This window comes from Emiliania huxleyi, assembly GCF_000372725.1.
Source record: "Emiliania huxleyi CCMP1516 chromosome Unknown EMIHUscaffold_198, whole genome shotgun sequence".
Classification (NCBI taxonomy): Eukaryota; Haptophyta; order Isochrysidales; family Noelaerhabdaceae; genus Emiliania; species Emiliania huxleyi.
The window spans coordinates 174,292-189,994 of NW_005200615.1; the positions used below are offsets into that span (position 1 = coordinate 174,292).

At 64.9% G+C, this 15,703-nt stretch overlaps 3 protein-coding genes across 3 annotated transcripts in view; 2 read left to right on the forward strand and 1 right to left on the reverse strand.

The window, feature by feature from the left end:
• The first annotated feature begins 4,282 nt into the window (after positions 1-4,282).
• EMIHUDRAFT_442764 (SBPase) lies at positions 4,283-7,151 on the forward strand. The gene is made up of 7 exons (XM_005781901.1): positions 4,283-5,023; positions 5,292-5,367; positions 5,621-5,679; positions 5,753-5,789; positions 5,865-5,953; positions 6,308-6,370; positions 6,765-7,151. Exons 1-7 carry the CDS (start codon positions 4,310-4,312, stop codon positions 7,041-7,043), a joined length of 1,317 nt encoding a protein of 438 aa, XP_005781958.1. The 5' UTR covers positions 4,283-4,309; the 3' UTR covers positions 7,044-7,151.
• A 97-nt stretch (positions 7,152-7,248) lies between these two features.
• On the reverse strand, positions 7,249-9,834 carry EMIHUDRAFT_468548 (hypothetical protein; the record flags this gene model as incomplete). Its single annotated transcript, XM_005781902.1, has 6 exons — positions 7,249-7,619; positions 7,718-7,789; positions 8,279-8,510; positions 8,620-8,766; positions 8,893-9,199; positions 9,354-9,834. 6 exons carry the CDS (start codon positions 9,832-9,834, stop codon positions 7,398-7,400), a joined length of 1,461 nt encoding a protein of 486 aa, XP_005781959.1. The 3' UTR covers positions 7,249-7,397.
• A 5,192-nt stretch (positions 9,835-15,026) lies between these two features.
• Positions 15,027-15,703, forward strand: part of EMIHUDRAFT_113752 (hypothetical protein) — a gene marked incomplete at both ends in the record, with an annotated part of 4,493 nt that continues 3,816 nt past the window's right edge. Inside the window, one exon of the mRNA XM_005781903.1 lies at positions 15,027-15,494. Coding sequence (XP_005781960.1) covers positions 15,027-15,494 — 468 coding nt within the window. The remainder of the gene's footprint in view (positions 15,495-15,703) is intronic.

The following is a 15,703-nucleotide window of genomic DNA, read 5'->3' on the forward strand; positions in this document are numbered from 1 at the left end:
CGCCGCCACCTACGCGAGAACATCTGCGGCAACGCGCCCGCGATTTGCGACGGCACATACACCGACAGTACTCTGGACCTCTCGGGCCTTGGCCTCACGGGCTCGCTCCCAGCGGAGCTAGCCGACCTCCACTCGCTGCAGACCCTCGACCTGCGCGACAACCAACTCGAGTATCCAGGTGACGCGGCTAGTTTGGACGATTTCATGACTACCCTGCAACGCTGTCGAAGCGGAGAGGCCACTTGCTTTGGCGTCCCGCCAAAGTCCTGCACAGCCTTCGCAGGCGTCTGGGGAGTAAACATCAAAGACACCTCCAAGTGCTTCAATTGCGACTCCTTTCGAGAGTCTATGACTGCCATCATCGCCGTCATTGCCGCGCTGGCGTTAGTGGCGCTAGCTGCTCTCGGGTGGTTTGCATCGCGCATCCTCCGCCACCCGACAGCGATGAAACGATGGGTGTCGACGGTCGCCATCTTTGTCAATCACGTGCAGATGATTTCCCTCATCGGGTCGCTCCATTTGGAGTGGCCGCGGTCGATCGAGATCATCATCGAGATATTGCGGCTGCACATCATTGCTCTGCCGAGTGCAAGCTGTCTCGTTTCAGCCGACGCCGTGCTAACAATGTATTCAGCCATCATCATCGCAATCACGTCGCTCATGGTGATGCCGCTGGTTGCCAAATATGCTGCCGAGCTGGCCCTGCTCCTTTGCCAGGCGATCCTCCTTTTCTTCATCGCTGCACGCACAAAAGGTATGGAGATCGCAATTTGGCTTGAAGAAGAGATGAGCCAGGCTGATCCGTTCGGCCGTCGCCTTGACAGAGCCTCAGCGAGCCTATCAGCCCACCGGCTCGCCTTGCGCCGAAGCGGATTCCGCGACAACGCCGAGCTGGTGCACAGCATCGCCTTTGCCGTCCTGCTCACCTCCAGCTGGAGCGTCATCATGGACGTCCTCTCCTTCTACATCCCCGACCCGCTCAGCCGCCGGTGGCACCCCGAGACGCTGGACTCACACCCGACGGTGCTTGCGTCGCTCATAGTCCTCGTCTGCGTCGAGCCCTTGCTTGCCTACCGGCTCGTTCAGAACGTGATGAGCTTCCGGCGAGGTCTCGACAGCGGCGAGTGGCGCTCGTCTCCCGTCATCTCGTGCTCGTGTGCGGCCCGCGAGCTAATTTTCCCTCGCCGCCTTGAGCGGCAGGTCGCTTTCCTCACCAGCCGCTTCGCCGGCCATGCCAGCAGCTGGCAGCTCACGATCTGGAGGCGTCAGCTGGTCATCTTCTCTCTCGCGGTTGCTAGCCGGGTGTCGCGGGACCATGTCGAGTCTGCTGCGCTCGAGGCCGCCTTGCCTTATTGCTTCGCGTCCGCCGCCATCGCAGCCAATCTCTTCTTCTGGCGCGAGCACGAGCGGGCCCAGCCGTTCGTCTACCTGTTTCAGAACGCGCTCGAGTCCTGGCTCTTTCGCTCCAACGTGCTGCTGCTCGTGCTCGCTTGCGTCTACACCGCGCTTCCCGGCGACCGGGTCGCCCACATCGTTCTCGAAATCCTCCTCGCCGCCGTTCTGCTCGGAGGCCTCGTCGCCGGCGCCGTGTACGCCGTCCGGCAGCTGCGACGCACCAAGGAGGTACTCGCCGGCATCGACTTCACCAAAGCGCTGGCCTCCGCGGACAGCGTCATAGACGCCAAGCTGAAAGAGCGCCTTGGAGATGGCTCGATCCGGCTGGTCAGCGGCAGCTGGCTGCAGTCGCCTGAGGCGGACGCGAGCTTGGCACGCGAGGACAGCGGAGCGGTCATCATGCGCCGTCGACAGGAGCTTCCTGAAGACGCTTTCGTCCCGTGCGACGAGGCGGTGGCGATGCTCGAGCGAGGCGACCGGTCTATCCTAGTCCTCTCTTACGGCTGGTTGATGGCGCTGCACCCCGATCCGCACGGCACCACGCTCGCCTCTGTCCGCCGCTTTCTCGAGGCTGACGCGGCCACGCAGGCGGCGAAGCGAGTGTCTCCGAGGAGCCTCGAGCAGAATCCGCTGGTGCGGAATGTCCCTGCCACGAGCGAGGGAGACGAGGCAAGCGATATCGGGCTCTTTTGGGACTTCGCGAGCCTCCCTCAGAAGAGCCCAAGCGGGGAGGAGAGGACCGAGGAGGAGAGGAGCGTATTCGGGCGAGGCCTCAAAGTGATGGGGAACTTCTACGCGAGCGTGACCGGCACGGCGGTGATCCAGCAGCGCAGCATCGACCTCCCGCCAGGCGCGACCACCGGGTTCGGGCCGGGAGAGTACAACCCAACGCCGTACGAGGGCGAGGGCGGCCGCGGGTGGTGCATCTTCGAGCAGGGCGTGGCGATGACGGTGCTGGCGCACCTGACAAAGGCGAGGCAGCAGGCAGAGGCGCGAGGCTGCGAGCTGCCAGGGCGGTTCCAGACTGCGGATGCGAGCCGTGCAAAGGTCTACGACATTAGCGGCGCGGCGGCACCAGTGGCGCGGGAGTGTGAGAGGAGGCCGCTAGACGTACTCGACGAAGCTTGTGCGGCGATCGGAAAGGCGCGCTTCACGGGCGGGGCGGACCAGTACACGGTGCCGCACATGCTGGCGGAGTTCGAGTGGACAGTGCGCAATGCCGCCTTCCAGGCGCTCGAGCAGAGCCCGGCCAGGACGGGAATCACTGTCGATCTCCAAGGTCTCCTGCCTGCGAACGCGGGGGGGCATGGCACGCTGCTGCAGCGCAGTCTCGCTCGCGCGCGATCCCTCTTCCGAAGGCTGCCTGGGACGCGTGTCCGCAGGTCGTTCGAGAGAGGCATAGCCTGGTTGGAGATGACGCACGCCAATGCCAGGGTGCATGCCGTAGATCTGCGCCGGCCGCACTTGATGGATCAGAGCTTGTACGTGTGAGACCTAGCGAGCGACGAGCAAGTGCTCTAAAAGCCACACGCGACGAGAGTGGGGGTAGTCCGTTGGAACTCTCAATAAAGTTAATAAATAAAATTCTTGGCATCAGCCCTGGCAGGCGGGCACGCGGGACATGCACAGGCGCCAAGGGGCGCAGCGCCGACAATCACGGCGGTGATTGCGGCGCAGGTGGGGGGACGGGAAGTCCGTCGGCGTTGCCGGGGGCCTAAGGAAGCGCGAGGGAAAAATTCCGCCGCTGAGGGCGCTCGTGCGGCAATAGCCGGGTGGAGGAGGGAGCGTGCCGGACGGGGCGTCGTCGCGCCGTCCGATGGTCTGCTGCCCCGCGCAGCAACCGTCGGGCGACGACCCGGGGGCCAAAAACCCGGCGACGACGGCGCTCTGGATGGGGCGTGACCTCCTGCCTCCAACCTCCTTCCTTTTTGAGCAGGTGTGACGCCGCGCGAGCGACGCTCCGAGATCGCCCGAGATAGCGCGGCGCGGCGGTGGGTGAGGTGGGGTGGGGTGGAGAGGCGTGGCGTGGAGCTCCGAGATCGCCCGAGATCGCGCGAGATCGCCCGAGATCGCGCGGCGCGGCCCGAGGCGAGGTGGATGGGTTGGGAGCGAGGGGGCGGAAGTGATCAGTGCGGTAGAGGGTCAGATCGGGGCGCATGAGCCGGACTTGTGGGCCGGACCACCCAAGTCCTTTATCTGCGTTGTTGAGCCAGGACTCAACATACTCGGTCTGTTGCCATCCCAAACTGTCACTCCCCTCTCTCCCGGCCGGGGTGGGGCGCGCGCGGGGGGCGGCGGGTGTGCGGCGAGTGTGCGGGGTGTCTGTGGGCCCGAGAGCGATATGCCATGTCCGCCTTGCGCACTTGGAGCACTTGGAGTGCAGTCATCAACCTCACATCCAGGGCCGGGGAGCTGAGAAGCGCACCCAGCGGGCCGGATGATCGGCATCGGGCTACGGGCTAGAGAGCCCTGACCCCTAGCTAGGGGGGGTGCGCGTTCGCAAGGAAAGGGCCTTAAAGTAAACACGGGTCTCCGAGGGTTAGTCCGCGCTCCAGGTTTCCCCTAGCAGCGGAGCGCCCCCTCTACTCGGAGCTAATAAACACCAGACACGCACACTTGCGTTTGTTTTCATAACATCGAAGGCTAGGTGGTGGGACCATGAGGGGGGGAGGGCGGGGTCACACCCGACGACCTCGGGAACTAGCCGGGGCAGTCGGAGAAGGGGCAACTCCGTGCACTGACGGTCGGCCGCCAGAAAACACGCCTGCGTGGATCGCGTCACACCAATCCTCGCTACCCAACGCGGCCAAAGGATATCCACCTCGAGAACCTCGAGAACCTAGGTGGTGGGACCATGAGGGGGGGAGGGCAGGGTCCAGCGGCGCAACACAGCTAGCGACGACTAGCCTCGACGATGCGCTGCTCGTGCTCTCTCCTCCTCCTCCTCGGAAGCGCCCTCCGCGCGTCGTCCTTCAGCGTACCGTGTCATGCGGCGGCGTCAGGCCGTCCCGCCGCGGCTACGAGCCGCGGCACGGTCAGCTTGGCCGACGTCGGCGCCGCGTCGACAGCCTTCTACACCGACGAGGTGCGAAAGGAGTCGTACCCAAGCATGGCGGACGTGCTCGACGCAAAGGTGGCGGACCCGGACCTGCGCCGGCTGATGCTGACGCTCTTCGGCGCGTTTGCCACTGTCTCGGCAGCGCTCCGCGCCGAGTTGGTCGTCAAGGCGGAGGAGCAGAAGTCGGTGTTTGGCGACGTGCAGCTCGGCGTGGACGTGCTGGCCGACCAGCTGCTGTGGGACGTGTGCCGGAGCGAGCCGCTCATCAAGACGGGCTCCTCGGAGGAGGCGCCCGACGTGCGCGAGATGCACGCGGGCGGACGCTTCTGCCTCTGCTGGGACCCGCTCGACGGCTCCGCCATCGTCGACAACAACTGGGCCGTCGGGACGATCATCGGCATCTGGCCGGCGGCGACCGGCGTCATCGGCGCGACCGGCCGCGACCAGGTGGCATCGATGGTGGCCAACTACGGCCCGCGCACGACCGCGTTTGCAACGCTCGACGACGGCGTCTACGAGTTCACACTCGGCGTGGGCGGCGCGGACGGTTGGCTGTGCTCGCGGGAGAGGGTGCGGACAGGGGCCACAGAAGATGGGGTCGGGGCCACGGAAGCTAACACGCACTCGCGGAGCACACGGGGTTAATTTAATTAATTAATTAATTAAATTAATTAATTACACACGGGGGAGGGAAGCGGGCCACGGGTAAGGCTGCGGGTGAGGAGGAACCCAGAGCACCACAGAGCCGCCACGTCAGACACAGACCCACCCCGTCGCCGCAGCCCAAGCTCTTTCCTCATCGTACTCATGCGCCATTTCACCAACCCTGCGATGGCAGGTGCGGATCTCGCCCCAGTCGAGGATCTTCTCGCCCGCCAACCTGCGCACCGCGCGGCACGAGCTGCCCGGCTACGGCGCTGCCCGACTGCTGGCTCTTCGAACTCCTCCCGTTGAACTCTCGAGCCTGTGATGTGTCGCTCGTCACGTGCAATCAACAGGCGAGGTAGGTAGGTAGGTAGGTAGGTAGGTAGGTAGGTAGGTAGGTGTTACCTCACACTGTCTAGGCAGAGACAAGGAGGGCCCCCGCACACACGAACCCACACATAACGAGAGGGACGAGTGCACGCATTGGGCATCAGAGAGCCATACGTGTCTGTTAATCAACAGGCGAGCTGATCGACTTCTGGCTCGACCAGCGGTACACGCTCCGCTTCTGCGGCGGGCTGGTTCCCGACATACCCCACCACCCGCGGGACTGAACCCACGCTGGGTTCAGTACTATGGGAGGTATGGTACTAGGTGCCCGACATCTGCCAGCAGTTCTCCAAGGGGCAGGGCGTGCTCACCAACCCCCGAGACACTTCCGAGACACTTCCGAGACACTTCCGAGACACTTCCGAGACACTTCCAGGCGTGCTCACCAACCCGCCGGGCGGCGACACGGCGCCGGCCAAGCTGCGTCTCGCCTTTGAGTGCGCGCCCTTCAGCCTTCTCGTCGAGGCCACCGCCGCCACCGCCGCCACCGCCGCCACCGCCGCCACCGCCGCCACCGCCGCCACCGCCGCCACCGCCGCCACCGCCGCCACCGCCGCCACCGCCGCCACCGCCGCCACCGCCGCCACCGCCGCCACCGCCGCCACCGCCACCGCCGCCAACGCCGCCGCCACCGCCACCGCCGCCAACGCCAACGCCGCCGCCAACGCCAACGCCGCCGCCAACGCCACCGCCACCGCCGCCACCGCCGCCACACCCGCCGCCCAAGGCCGTCCTGCTCCCCACGTCTCGTCAGAGTTTGACCGATTTCATCGTATCCAGGCCTTGGCCAGTGAGGTGACCGCGTGAGTTTTGTCTCAGGCCGCCGGCGGCAAGTCGTCGGACGCCGTGACGGGAGGCTCCGTCCTCGACGTGCCGATCGAGGTGCGCTGCACACCTCCGACACACCTCCGACACGCTCTTCAGACACGTTTCCGAGACGCGCCAGTCTCTGCTCCACATCGTCCTGAAATTCCTCCGACACACACCCCCGGTGCTACGGCCGGTGGCACTGTGCCTCGTGTCGGCTCCCGAGCCAATCGTGTGCAGCGTGTGTGTGCGTGTGGGCCCGTCCTCCATGCTAGGAGGTGTGTAACACTGACTGACTGACTGACACACACCCTCGACAACCCTCCGGGCACACGCTTCCACGGCCTCCCACGTGCACTTGGCCTTGCACTTTGAATGCTCTGCCAGCTCCTGATCCGTGCCCCACCACGTTGTGTGTGTGGAGAAGCTCACCCGACCTCTCCTTCCCTCCCCTGCCTGCCTGCTCCAGGGAATCGACCAGCGCACCTCGATCGCGATCGGCTCGGCGGACGAGGTGGACAGGTTCAACGCGCTCGTCCTCCCGTCGGTCCGGGCAGGGCCGATCCCCTACATGGATGGGCAGCCGACCACACACGGCCTCAACGCCGGCAAGGCGCCCGCGCCGCGGCCGCCGCAAGACGGGCGGCGGTCGCCAATCTTTCTCGCAGAGCCGTCGGGCACCGAAAACGGCAAGGCGCCGCCCGCGAGCCAGCAGCGAGGCGGGTGGGGCGACCAAAACGTGTACTGAGAGAGCCGCTCGCGCGCCTCGAGTGAGGGCATGACGTCGGTTTCACACTCGGAGTCGTTTCGATGTTCACGTACTGTGAGTTGAAAAGACAGAGATATGCTATGTCACATGAAACTCCCAACCGTCATGCGTGACAGCGTGAAACAGGTGAGTCCCGATGTCATCGGTTATCGCGCGAGCGTTTTTCTCATTTACCGCGCGGTACCCGGGCCCCGTAAGTTCTGCCATATAGCTGTAGAGTTGCGCACGCGTGCAAACCATGAAATGAACCAACTCCGCGGTCGCGCCGGGTTCGACACCGCGTCATCCTCAGCACAGGAGGGTGACCAATAGGCCGTCGCCGTCGCAGCCTGCTCAGACCAATGAAGAGGCGCCGCCGCCTAGGCCGCCGCCTTCCGCCTCGCTGGCGGTGGTCAGTTGGCGCATCAGCGACGTGAGGCGCGCCAGCACCCCCCCCTCTCCCGCTCCGTCTGCCTCTTCCCCGCCGTCCTCGGTGTGCGTGATCGTGCGGTCGGAGTAGCTCCGTGTTGGCAGCAGCGGAATGCGCTGCGACCAGCCACGCGACACACGCTGGGCCTGCGACCAGCCACGCGAGACACACGGCGGTTGGGTCCGCCGGGCGTGGGGCGGGGATGGAGGGGCGTGGCTGCACCGGGGGGGGGGGGGGGTCGCGCCTTCTTGAGATGGAGATTCGCGCTGCGTTCGGGTCCTAAATCGAAGAGCTCGCGCACCACCTTGTTGAACGCCTGGAAGAGAGTAGTAGATGTAAGCAAGTGCAGAACGCACCACTCCCCTTGTTGAGCGACTGAGCGACTCGAGGAATCTCTTGTCACCTCACCGAGAGTCTCTCCATGTTCCGCATGGTCGAGATACGGATACGGGGAGATACGGGGAGATACGGGGAGACATGGGGGGTGTGCCCCTTTGTTCCCGCCTCCCCAGCCTCGTGTCTGTGGGCTAGAACCGGCGTCAGCCGCTGTCTGCTAGCTGCTCCTTCCACCCAGGCTTCTTCTCAAGACTCGCGCGCGCGCGAGAGAGAGGGGACCTGTGCTAGTCTCGACTGCGTTTCCTGCGCTCCTCACCTGTGGTCCCCCGAGCTCCGTATGTGTCGACCAGAGACTCGCGTCAATTGGGCTAGTCGATGTGTGCCAATGGCTTCGTGGCGTCGGTCGCGTGAGGGGTGCGCGGGTCTCTGGAAGCAAGCACGGCTGCTGTGACGGCCTACGGCTGAAGGCCTCTTGCAGGCCAAAGGCGGCTTCAATGGTCGACAGGATGCGGTCCTGGTCTGTGGCGAGAGAGCACGTCGCCTCGGAGAGCCGGAAAGTCGAGAGCTGAGGCCCGAGAATGTTGTCCGCCGCCTCGAGCTCCGAGGCGCCGCTCGACCGCCTCATCGAACCGGTCCGGAGGATCGTGATGGCGTCCGTGCTCCCACGCAGCGTCAGGAAGCAGAAGAGCTCGAGGATGCACCTATCAGGGTTGGCGCTAGGGGTCTTGGGTTGAGCTTTCTCGGGCTCGGGTTGCGGTGAACGGTATCTAGGGCTTCGAGTCAGGGTTTAGGGGTGGGGTGCTGGCGCACCAGAGCCTCGAGCAGTAAGTGGGCCCCACGCAGCAGAGCAGCTCCCTACTTCCTCCGATGTAGACGGGCAAGCCCCGCAGAGACCGCCGAACGTCCTGCTGGTCCACGCAGCATTTGTCCAAGAAGAGCAACGGCTCGCGCCCCCACCTCCGCGGGGTTTGGAGGGTGGGCTTGGGGTATGCAGCGGGGACGTTGGGTTTGGGGGGGGGCAGCGGGGAGGTTCGCATGTCACCCGCCGGGGGAGGGAGGTGTGATCCGTGTGTGGTCAGTTACCGTCTCTCGAAACTCGCCGCCCACGCGGCGATCGCCTCGTACTTCTCCTCGGCGTCGTCGGCCCAGGCGTGGCTCACGAAAGCGTCACACTCGCCAACGTCGCATGTCCGCAACTTGGGTCGCATCACGGCGTAATCCGCGTTCGTCCACGTCGGGCGGAGCACGTCGACGGTCAGCAGCGAGAACGGCAGCACGGTGAACAACTCGACGGCCTCGTCAACCAGTTGATCGACCGGGTTGCAGTATGTCGCCCCCAACAGCGTGCCCACGGCAGCGAGCTTCCGAGACTCCTCCGGTAGGCCGGCTCCTAAGGTGTAAGAGGTAAGAAGGTAAGCACACACCCGAGGTGAGATGTAAGAGTGGGAGGGAGGCGGTAGGAGGCAGGCGGTAGGATGCAGGCGGTGAACTTCTCCACACACACTAAGGTGGAAAGCCCGCTCCTGCGATCCAGTGCGCGAGACGCCCGCGATTGCGCTCAGTGAGGAGCAGCGTGAAAATGACGGTGCCAGTGACGGACCAAATCAGGGTGCCGGTGACGCCGGCCAGCGGATACTGCGTTCCGGCATCAGCCGTGACAGCGCAGTCGCCCCAAAAGAGCCTCAGTCCCGGGTGCGTGGTCGGCAGGAGGAGCGCGGTCGGGCAAGCGATGCGCATAGTGATCCAGAGTCGCCCGAGCGCACGACGTGAAGAGCACGACCACGCGGCAGCCACGCAGGCTGCGGCAAAGGCACCGCCCCAGACGGCCCGAGCTGCGAGAAAGGCGTACCGCAAACCGGCGCACTCAACACCGTCCGTCCACAGTAGTTCCGCCTCATGCATCTCTGTGCCGAGGGTGGTGTACAGAAACTCGAGGCCAATGATGAGGCCAACCAGCCGGACGCCCACAGTGTCAAGAGGGCGGCAGGAGAGGAGGAGCATTGCCTGGTACACGACTGCGAACATGGGTGCTGTTAAAAAGAACAGCACATCGCGGCTGCGGCGAATCGTCGTGCCAAGGATGACTGCGAGGATGCCGAGTGCCATGTCTATGACTCGCACGTCCTCCGGCTCGACTCCTTCGAGGAGGATCGGTAAGTTCACGCAGAGTCCGATGATCCATGCGACGCTGAGAAAACGGAATGTCGTGAGTGTCCTCATATTGCGTGCGGCATTCTGCGCGACGCTAAGCCTGATCCGTAGTGCCGAGGCCGGTGTAAGACCAGCAAAGAATTTCGTGGGGAAAGTGAGACCATATTTCCGGTCCGAGGAGGTCGACGCTCCGATCAAGGGCGGCACAAAGGCGATCAGGGCAAAGACGATCCATAGGACTAGGATGGTGATCCACGAGGCCAGTTCATGCGGCGGCGGCGGCGGCGGCGGCGGCGGCGGCGACGGCGACGGGATGTCGCTCATCGTACAGGCACAGCAAGATCCACAAATGGTGCGAGCTCTTATTATAAAACACGAACGCGATCTCAAAAAAATACCGATACCCCATGTCCGCCTTGCGTTGTTTCATAACATCGAAGGCTAAGCTCAAAAAATACCTGTATTAATCGCTCTCGTGAGGTGGCGCCGGCTGCAAAGAGCTGCATGCCACCGAAAGCGCTGTCGAGGTTCGCCGAGCGCGGCGCAGGTTGGGGGACACCGTCACCGACGAGCGCGTTGGAGTGTTCACTCCGGACAAAGCCGGCCACACGCACACGAGCTGCGGCCGTGTGGCCGTCATAGCGGCGAGGCGCGGGACCGTCTGTGGCGAAGTGGGTCGCGTCCCTCGATTTCCTCAACTCACGGTCCGCTCCCTCTAGCCGTCTTCCACATGGTCTCCCTCGGACCGCTCACCCTCGGGTCCCTGCCTCTTACAGTGGGTTGCGGGCATTAAGAAAACGTGGCATTTGCAACAACAACATGCAACATGTACATGCACATGCCACATGTGCATGTGCATGGGTTGCGGGGGGTACCCGTCCAGCGCAGGGGAGGGCACCAGGGAACCAGCCTCAGTCCCCGTTGTTGTAACTGAGACACTCGACGTTGTTCGCCGGCGCCTTGTTCGTGCGCGTGGCGGCCGAGCCGCACACCTTGCAGAGCGAATACGTCTTGTGGAGGCGAAGAAGCTCGGCGGCATGGCAGCCACGTGTCCGCTCGCAGAGCTGTCGGCACGCAAGCCGCGCGACGCCGTAGTTGCCCTTGCGAAGTTCGCGGCCAAGCTCCTTGCACTTGCTGCCGTTGTCGTCAGCGCAGAAGCCCTGGCGGAGTGTAAAGCCGAAAGGGGCCACCGACGGCGATGCGGACGGCGGCGGCGCAGGCGAGGCGGAGGGAGGCGGCGGCAGAGGCGGCGGCGGCGACGGCGACATAGACGGAGGCGGCGCAGGCAAGGCGGAGGGAGGCGGCGGCGTGGGCGGCGGCGGCGACGGCGACACGGACGGCGGCGGCGCAGGCAAGGCGGAGGGAGGCGGCGGCGTGGGCGGCGGCGAGGCGGGCGGCAGCGGTGGCGGTGGCGGCGAGGCGGGCGGCAGCGGTGGGGAGGGTGGCGGCGGTGAGGGCGGCGGCGGGGACGGCGAGGGTATGATGCCTTGGCAAAAGAGCAGCCCGTCCGGAGCAGTCCTCGGAATCAGCTGCCCCGACTCGTCGCGGCGCTGGCAGTAGTCGTGCTCGTAGAAGATGTCGGTGATGAAGTCACGGTCCGCGCAGAACTTGACGTGCATGAAGTCGCGGTTCTGCTCGAGCCTCGACAGCCCCAGGCACGCCCTCTCGTACACCGCCTGCGCCCCTGTGCCGTTTGCCCCTGTGCCGTTCGGAAGGAGCAGCGCCTGCAGCGCGGGCGGCTGGCGGGCGTAGTAGTCGCACATGTCGATCGGCGCGAGCCACACCGGCCGGAACTCGGGGTCGTCGCAAACGCACTCGCCGTCACGCGTCGCTGGCCGCTGCACCGGCCAGGAGCTGTTGGGCTGGCTGATCGCGGCGTAGAAGGTGTCGACGCTGTCGAGCGCGGTCAAGGACGAGTTTGCCAGTGCGTCGTAGTCGAAGAAGATGTTGCAGGGGCAGTCCGCCTCCTCGTTGCTCTGCGTGGGCCTACGTGCTGAATACACCATCCTCGGCGGGATACGGTATTATGCATATTCAGAGCAACGCGCGAATACGGCGGGGCAGAAATACAGTGAAGGCGGCTGAATACGGTCGAATACGGCTGAATACTCTCGAGCGCTAGCTGGAATACAGAATGCGTATGCGCTTCTAGGTGCGTGAGCCCGACCGGGCCGATGTCAGTGCCGCACATCAAGGCGCCGTCGCGGGCGAGGCGCGGGTAGAGCTGGAAGTTGTTGGCCTCTTCGGGCGCGCAGTACTGCTTGGCGAGGAAGTAGATCTCGCGCACAAGGGCGGGCGTCGCGCACAGCCGGACGTGGTGGTAGTACTCGTTGACCTGCTCGCCCGGCGCGAAGGCGGCGCAGACGCGCTCGTATGCCCCTCGCAGCTCCCCCGAGTCGCCGAAGAGCGCGTCTTGCCGCGTCGCGGTCTGGTTGTCGAACCAGAAGCACAGGTCGAGGGCGGCCAGCCAGACGGGGCGGTCCTCGGCGCTCTCGCACGCGCAGCCCCACGCCGGGTGGTACACCGGGAGGCTGAGCGGCCAGGCGGAGCTGTTCTGGAGGACGATGAAGAGTGCGTTGGTGTCGTTGAGAAAGGAGGACGAGTTCGCCATGCCGCGCTCCCGGTCGTAGTAGGGCGAGCAGCTGCAGTTGGGCGACGTGGAGGGCGACGGCGGGCTCAGCGGCGGCGGCGAGGGTGGTGGCGAGGCGTACAACGGAGGGGAAGGCGAGGCAGAGGGGGGCGGCGGAGAGGGCGAGGCGGACGGTGGCGGCGAGGGCGGTGGCGGCGAGAGCGGCGGCGGCGAGAGCGGCGGAGGCGATGGACTGACAAGCTCAATTATCAGCTCATCGCCGGACCCGCACGACCATCCATCGTTAGTCGACGTGATGAATACGTTGCCCTGTCGCTGAAGCGTGATGTTGCCGTCCGATGTCCTGCGGAAGAACCAGCTGAGCCTGTTGGAGAAGAAGACAAACTCGGAGTTGTAAAACATGCCCGCGCCGAAGGAATCGGCTCGATCGTCCAGCCTTCCGCCGGGCGGATCGGTGCAAGTCACCGGATCGGTGCCTGTGGGCGGGTTAGGCAGCGTGCAGAAGCGGCCGTCATTCTTGACGGTTGCGATGTGAGTGTCGGACACCGCGATATCCACTCCGTTGAATGCTCCTATGTTGGAGTTGTTTACGAGCAGGTTCGCAATGAAGGAGGTGCCACCTCCGGTCAGGTCGATGCTAAACAGAGACCTCGTGGGGCATGCGCCTGCCAGGAGGAAGTACATTCTGCCGTTGCGCGCTCCGGCGGCGACGACAGACCCGTCGTCGGCAACATTACAGTCGGCGGCGGGGTCCCACGTCAGGTTCATGAGGGTTCCCACCCCGTCGCCGTCAAGCCGGTAGAACAGGCTCGGTCTCTTCGTCCTGAAGCAGAAGATGTCGGCGGAACTGCTGTCGTAGGCGCAACCGTTCACTTTCAGATTGCTGCCTTCTGATGTAGTGACTTTGGCCACCGCTGTCGTGAAATTCTTGTAGTCAAAGTCCCATCTGAGGATGGTGGAAAACGGGTTGGCCTTCTCCACGACTACCTGCGCGAGTGAGTTGTTGACGCAGTCCCACTCGCCGGCGACGATTGGAAAGAGGAGTAGCAGCAAGGCCGGCGAGCAAGGATCATTGCGAGCGGGGGCGAAGGCAGACGCGCTGCCGATGAATGAGAGGAGCACGGCCGCCTTGAGCATGAATCCTCACCCTACCACGAATGCGGCCGGCGCGATTTCGTCGATTACGGGAAATCGATTTCTTTTGAGCTTAGCCTTCGATGTTATGAAACAACGCAAGGCGGACATGGCATATCGCTCTCGGGCCCACAGACATCCCGCACACCCGCCGCCCCCGCGCGCGCCCCACCCCGGCCGGGAGAAGCGCCGTCTGTCGGACGCCTGCGTGTCACGAGTGCGAGCCGCTCGCGGTTCGTACACCCGCTTGCGGGTTCGAGTGGCGGGCCATCCCGCTTGCGGGATGGCTTAGCGGGTTCGAGCCGTCACACATTGGCTGCCGGGGTGTGCCGAGGGGGGGCTGGGTGGGCGGTAGGCCGTCATTGCCCGGCGCTGCTTGCAGCGCTCTGGGTGGTAGTGGCGGCGCTCCAAGAGTGGTGCTCTTGGGAAGAGGTTCCTCCTTTCCGCTCCCCCCCCGCAAGGCGCGAGACACACGAGAAAGGGGAGTGACAGTTTGGGACGGCGACAGCCCGTATGTTGAGTCCTGGCTCAACAACGCAAACAACTCTAACACTCACACGTCATTTGGGGCCTGGAGCCCTGTTCACGCGCGCGCGAGACGTGCAGACAGGGTTGCCAGGTGAGAGCGAATGGCGCGGTTCACGCCTCGCACAACAGAGAGAGAGATGCGCTCTGCATGGTGGGACATAAAAGAAAGCGAGTACTTGGGCGAGTAGGCCGTGCGGTCGACGCTGCCGCGCGCGGCTTTGCGCGCGAGGCGGCGCAGCTTGAGAACGGCGGTGGGCGAGAAGCCGCCGCCGAACGTCTCGTGGAGCAGCAGGTTGAAGTTGTTGCGCTTGACAAAGATCGCGTCGTGGTAGAAACAACGCAGGTTTCAAGAGGGGGTGGTCCGGCTCACAAGTCCGGCTCACGCGCCTCGAGCTGACCATCTACCGCACTGAGCACTTCCGCCCCCTCGCTCCCAACCCATCCACCTCGCCTCGGGCCGCGCCGCGCAATCTCGGGCGATCTCGCGCCATCTCGGGCGATCTCGTCGGGGCCGCGCCGCGCTATCTCGGGCGATCTCGGAGCGTCGCTCGCGCGGCGTCACACCTGCTCAAAAAGGAAGGAGGTTGGAGGCAGGAGGTCACGCCCCATCCAGAGCGCCAAAGCCCCCCGGCATTTTTTTTGACTCATCCGAGTCATCAGCGAGCTGTTCCCTCGCCACTCGGCCGGCGCCACCTCCTCACCCACCCCGACGCGCCCCACGCTCCCGGCGCTCAGTCCCGCCGCCGCCCGCGCCGCAGGCCGGACGCCCACGCCTGGTTCTGCCGCGTTCCTTCGGCCGCCGCTCTGCACGGCGATGAGACGCGTGCTCCTGCTCGTGCTGCTCGCGGATGCTGCCGCCTTCAAGTTCCTGACCGACTTCGGGCCGGCAAAGCTGATCCCGCGGCCGAGCGCCATGCTCAAGCGCCGTCGCGCGACCAAGAAGTTTGGCGACAAGAAGCTGGCGGTCATCACGGGCGCCTCGTCGGGCGCGGGGCTCGAGGCTGCGGCGAACCTGCTCCGCACGGGGGAATACCACGTGTTCGGCGCGGTGCGCGATCTGGACAAGATGCGCGACGCCGCGCTCGACCGCGACTTCCCCGCCGACGACTTTACGCCCCTGCAAGTCGAGCTCGGCTCGTTTGCGTCTGTGCGCGCCTTTTGCAAGGAGCTGGAGAGGTCCAAGCTCAACCGGCCGATTGACCGGCTGATCTGCAACGCGGCCGTGTACCAGCCGGGCGAGGCGCCCGCGTGGTCGGCCGACGGACACGAGATGACGCTGCAGGTCAACTACCTCTCCCACTTCCTGATGGCCTCGCTGCTGCTGCCGGGCATGGCCAAGTCGGCGGGCGATCGGCACCTCCGAGACACCTCCGAGACACCTCCGAGCCACTTACGAGAGACTTCCGAGACACCTTCTAGACATTTCCGAGAGACATGCGTGACGCCTCCCACCCCCCACCCCCCACACAAACACGATGCGTGCACTGGCTG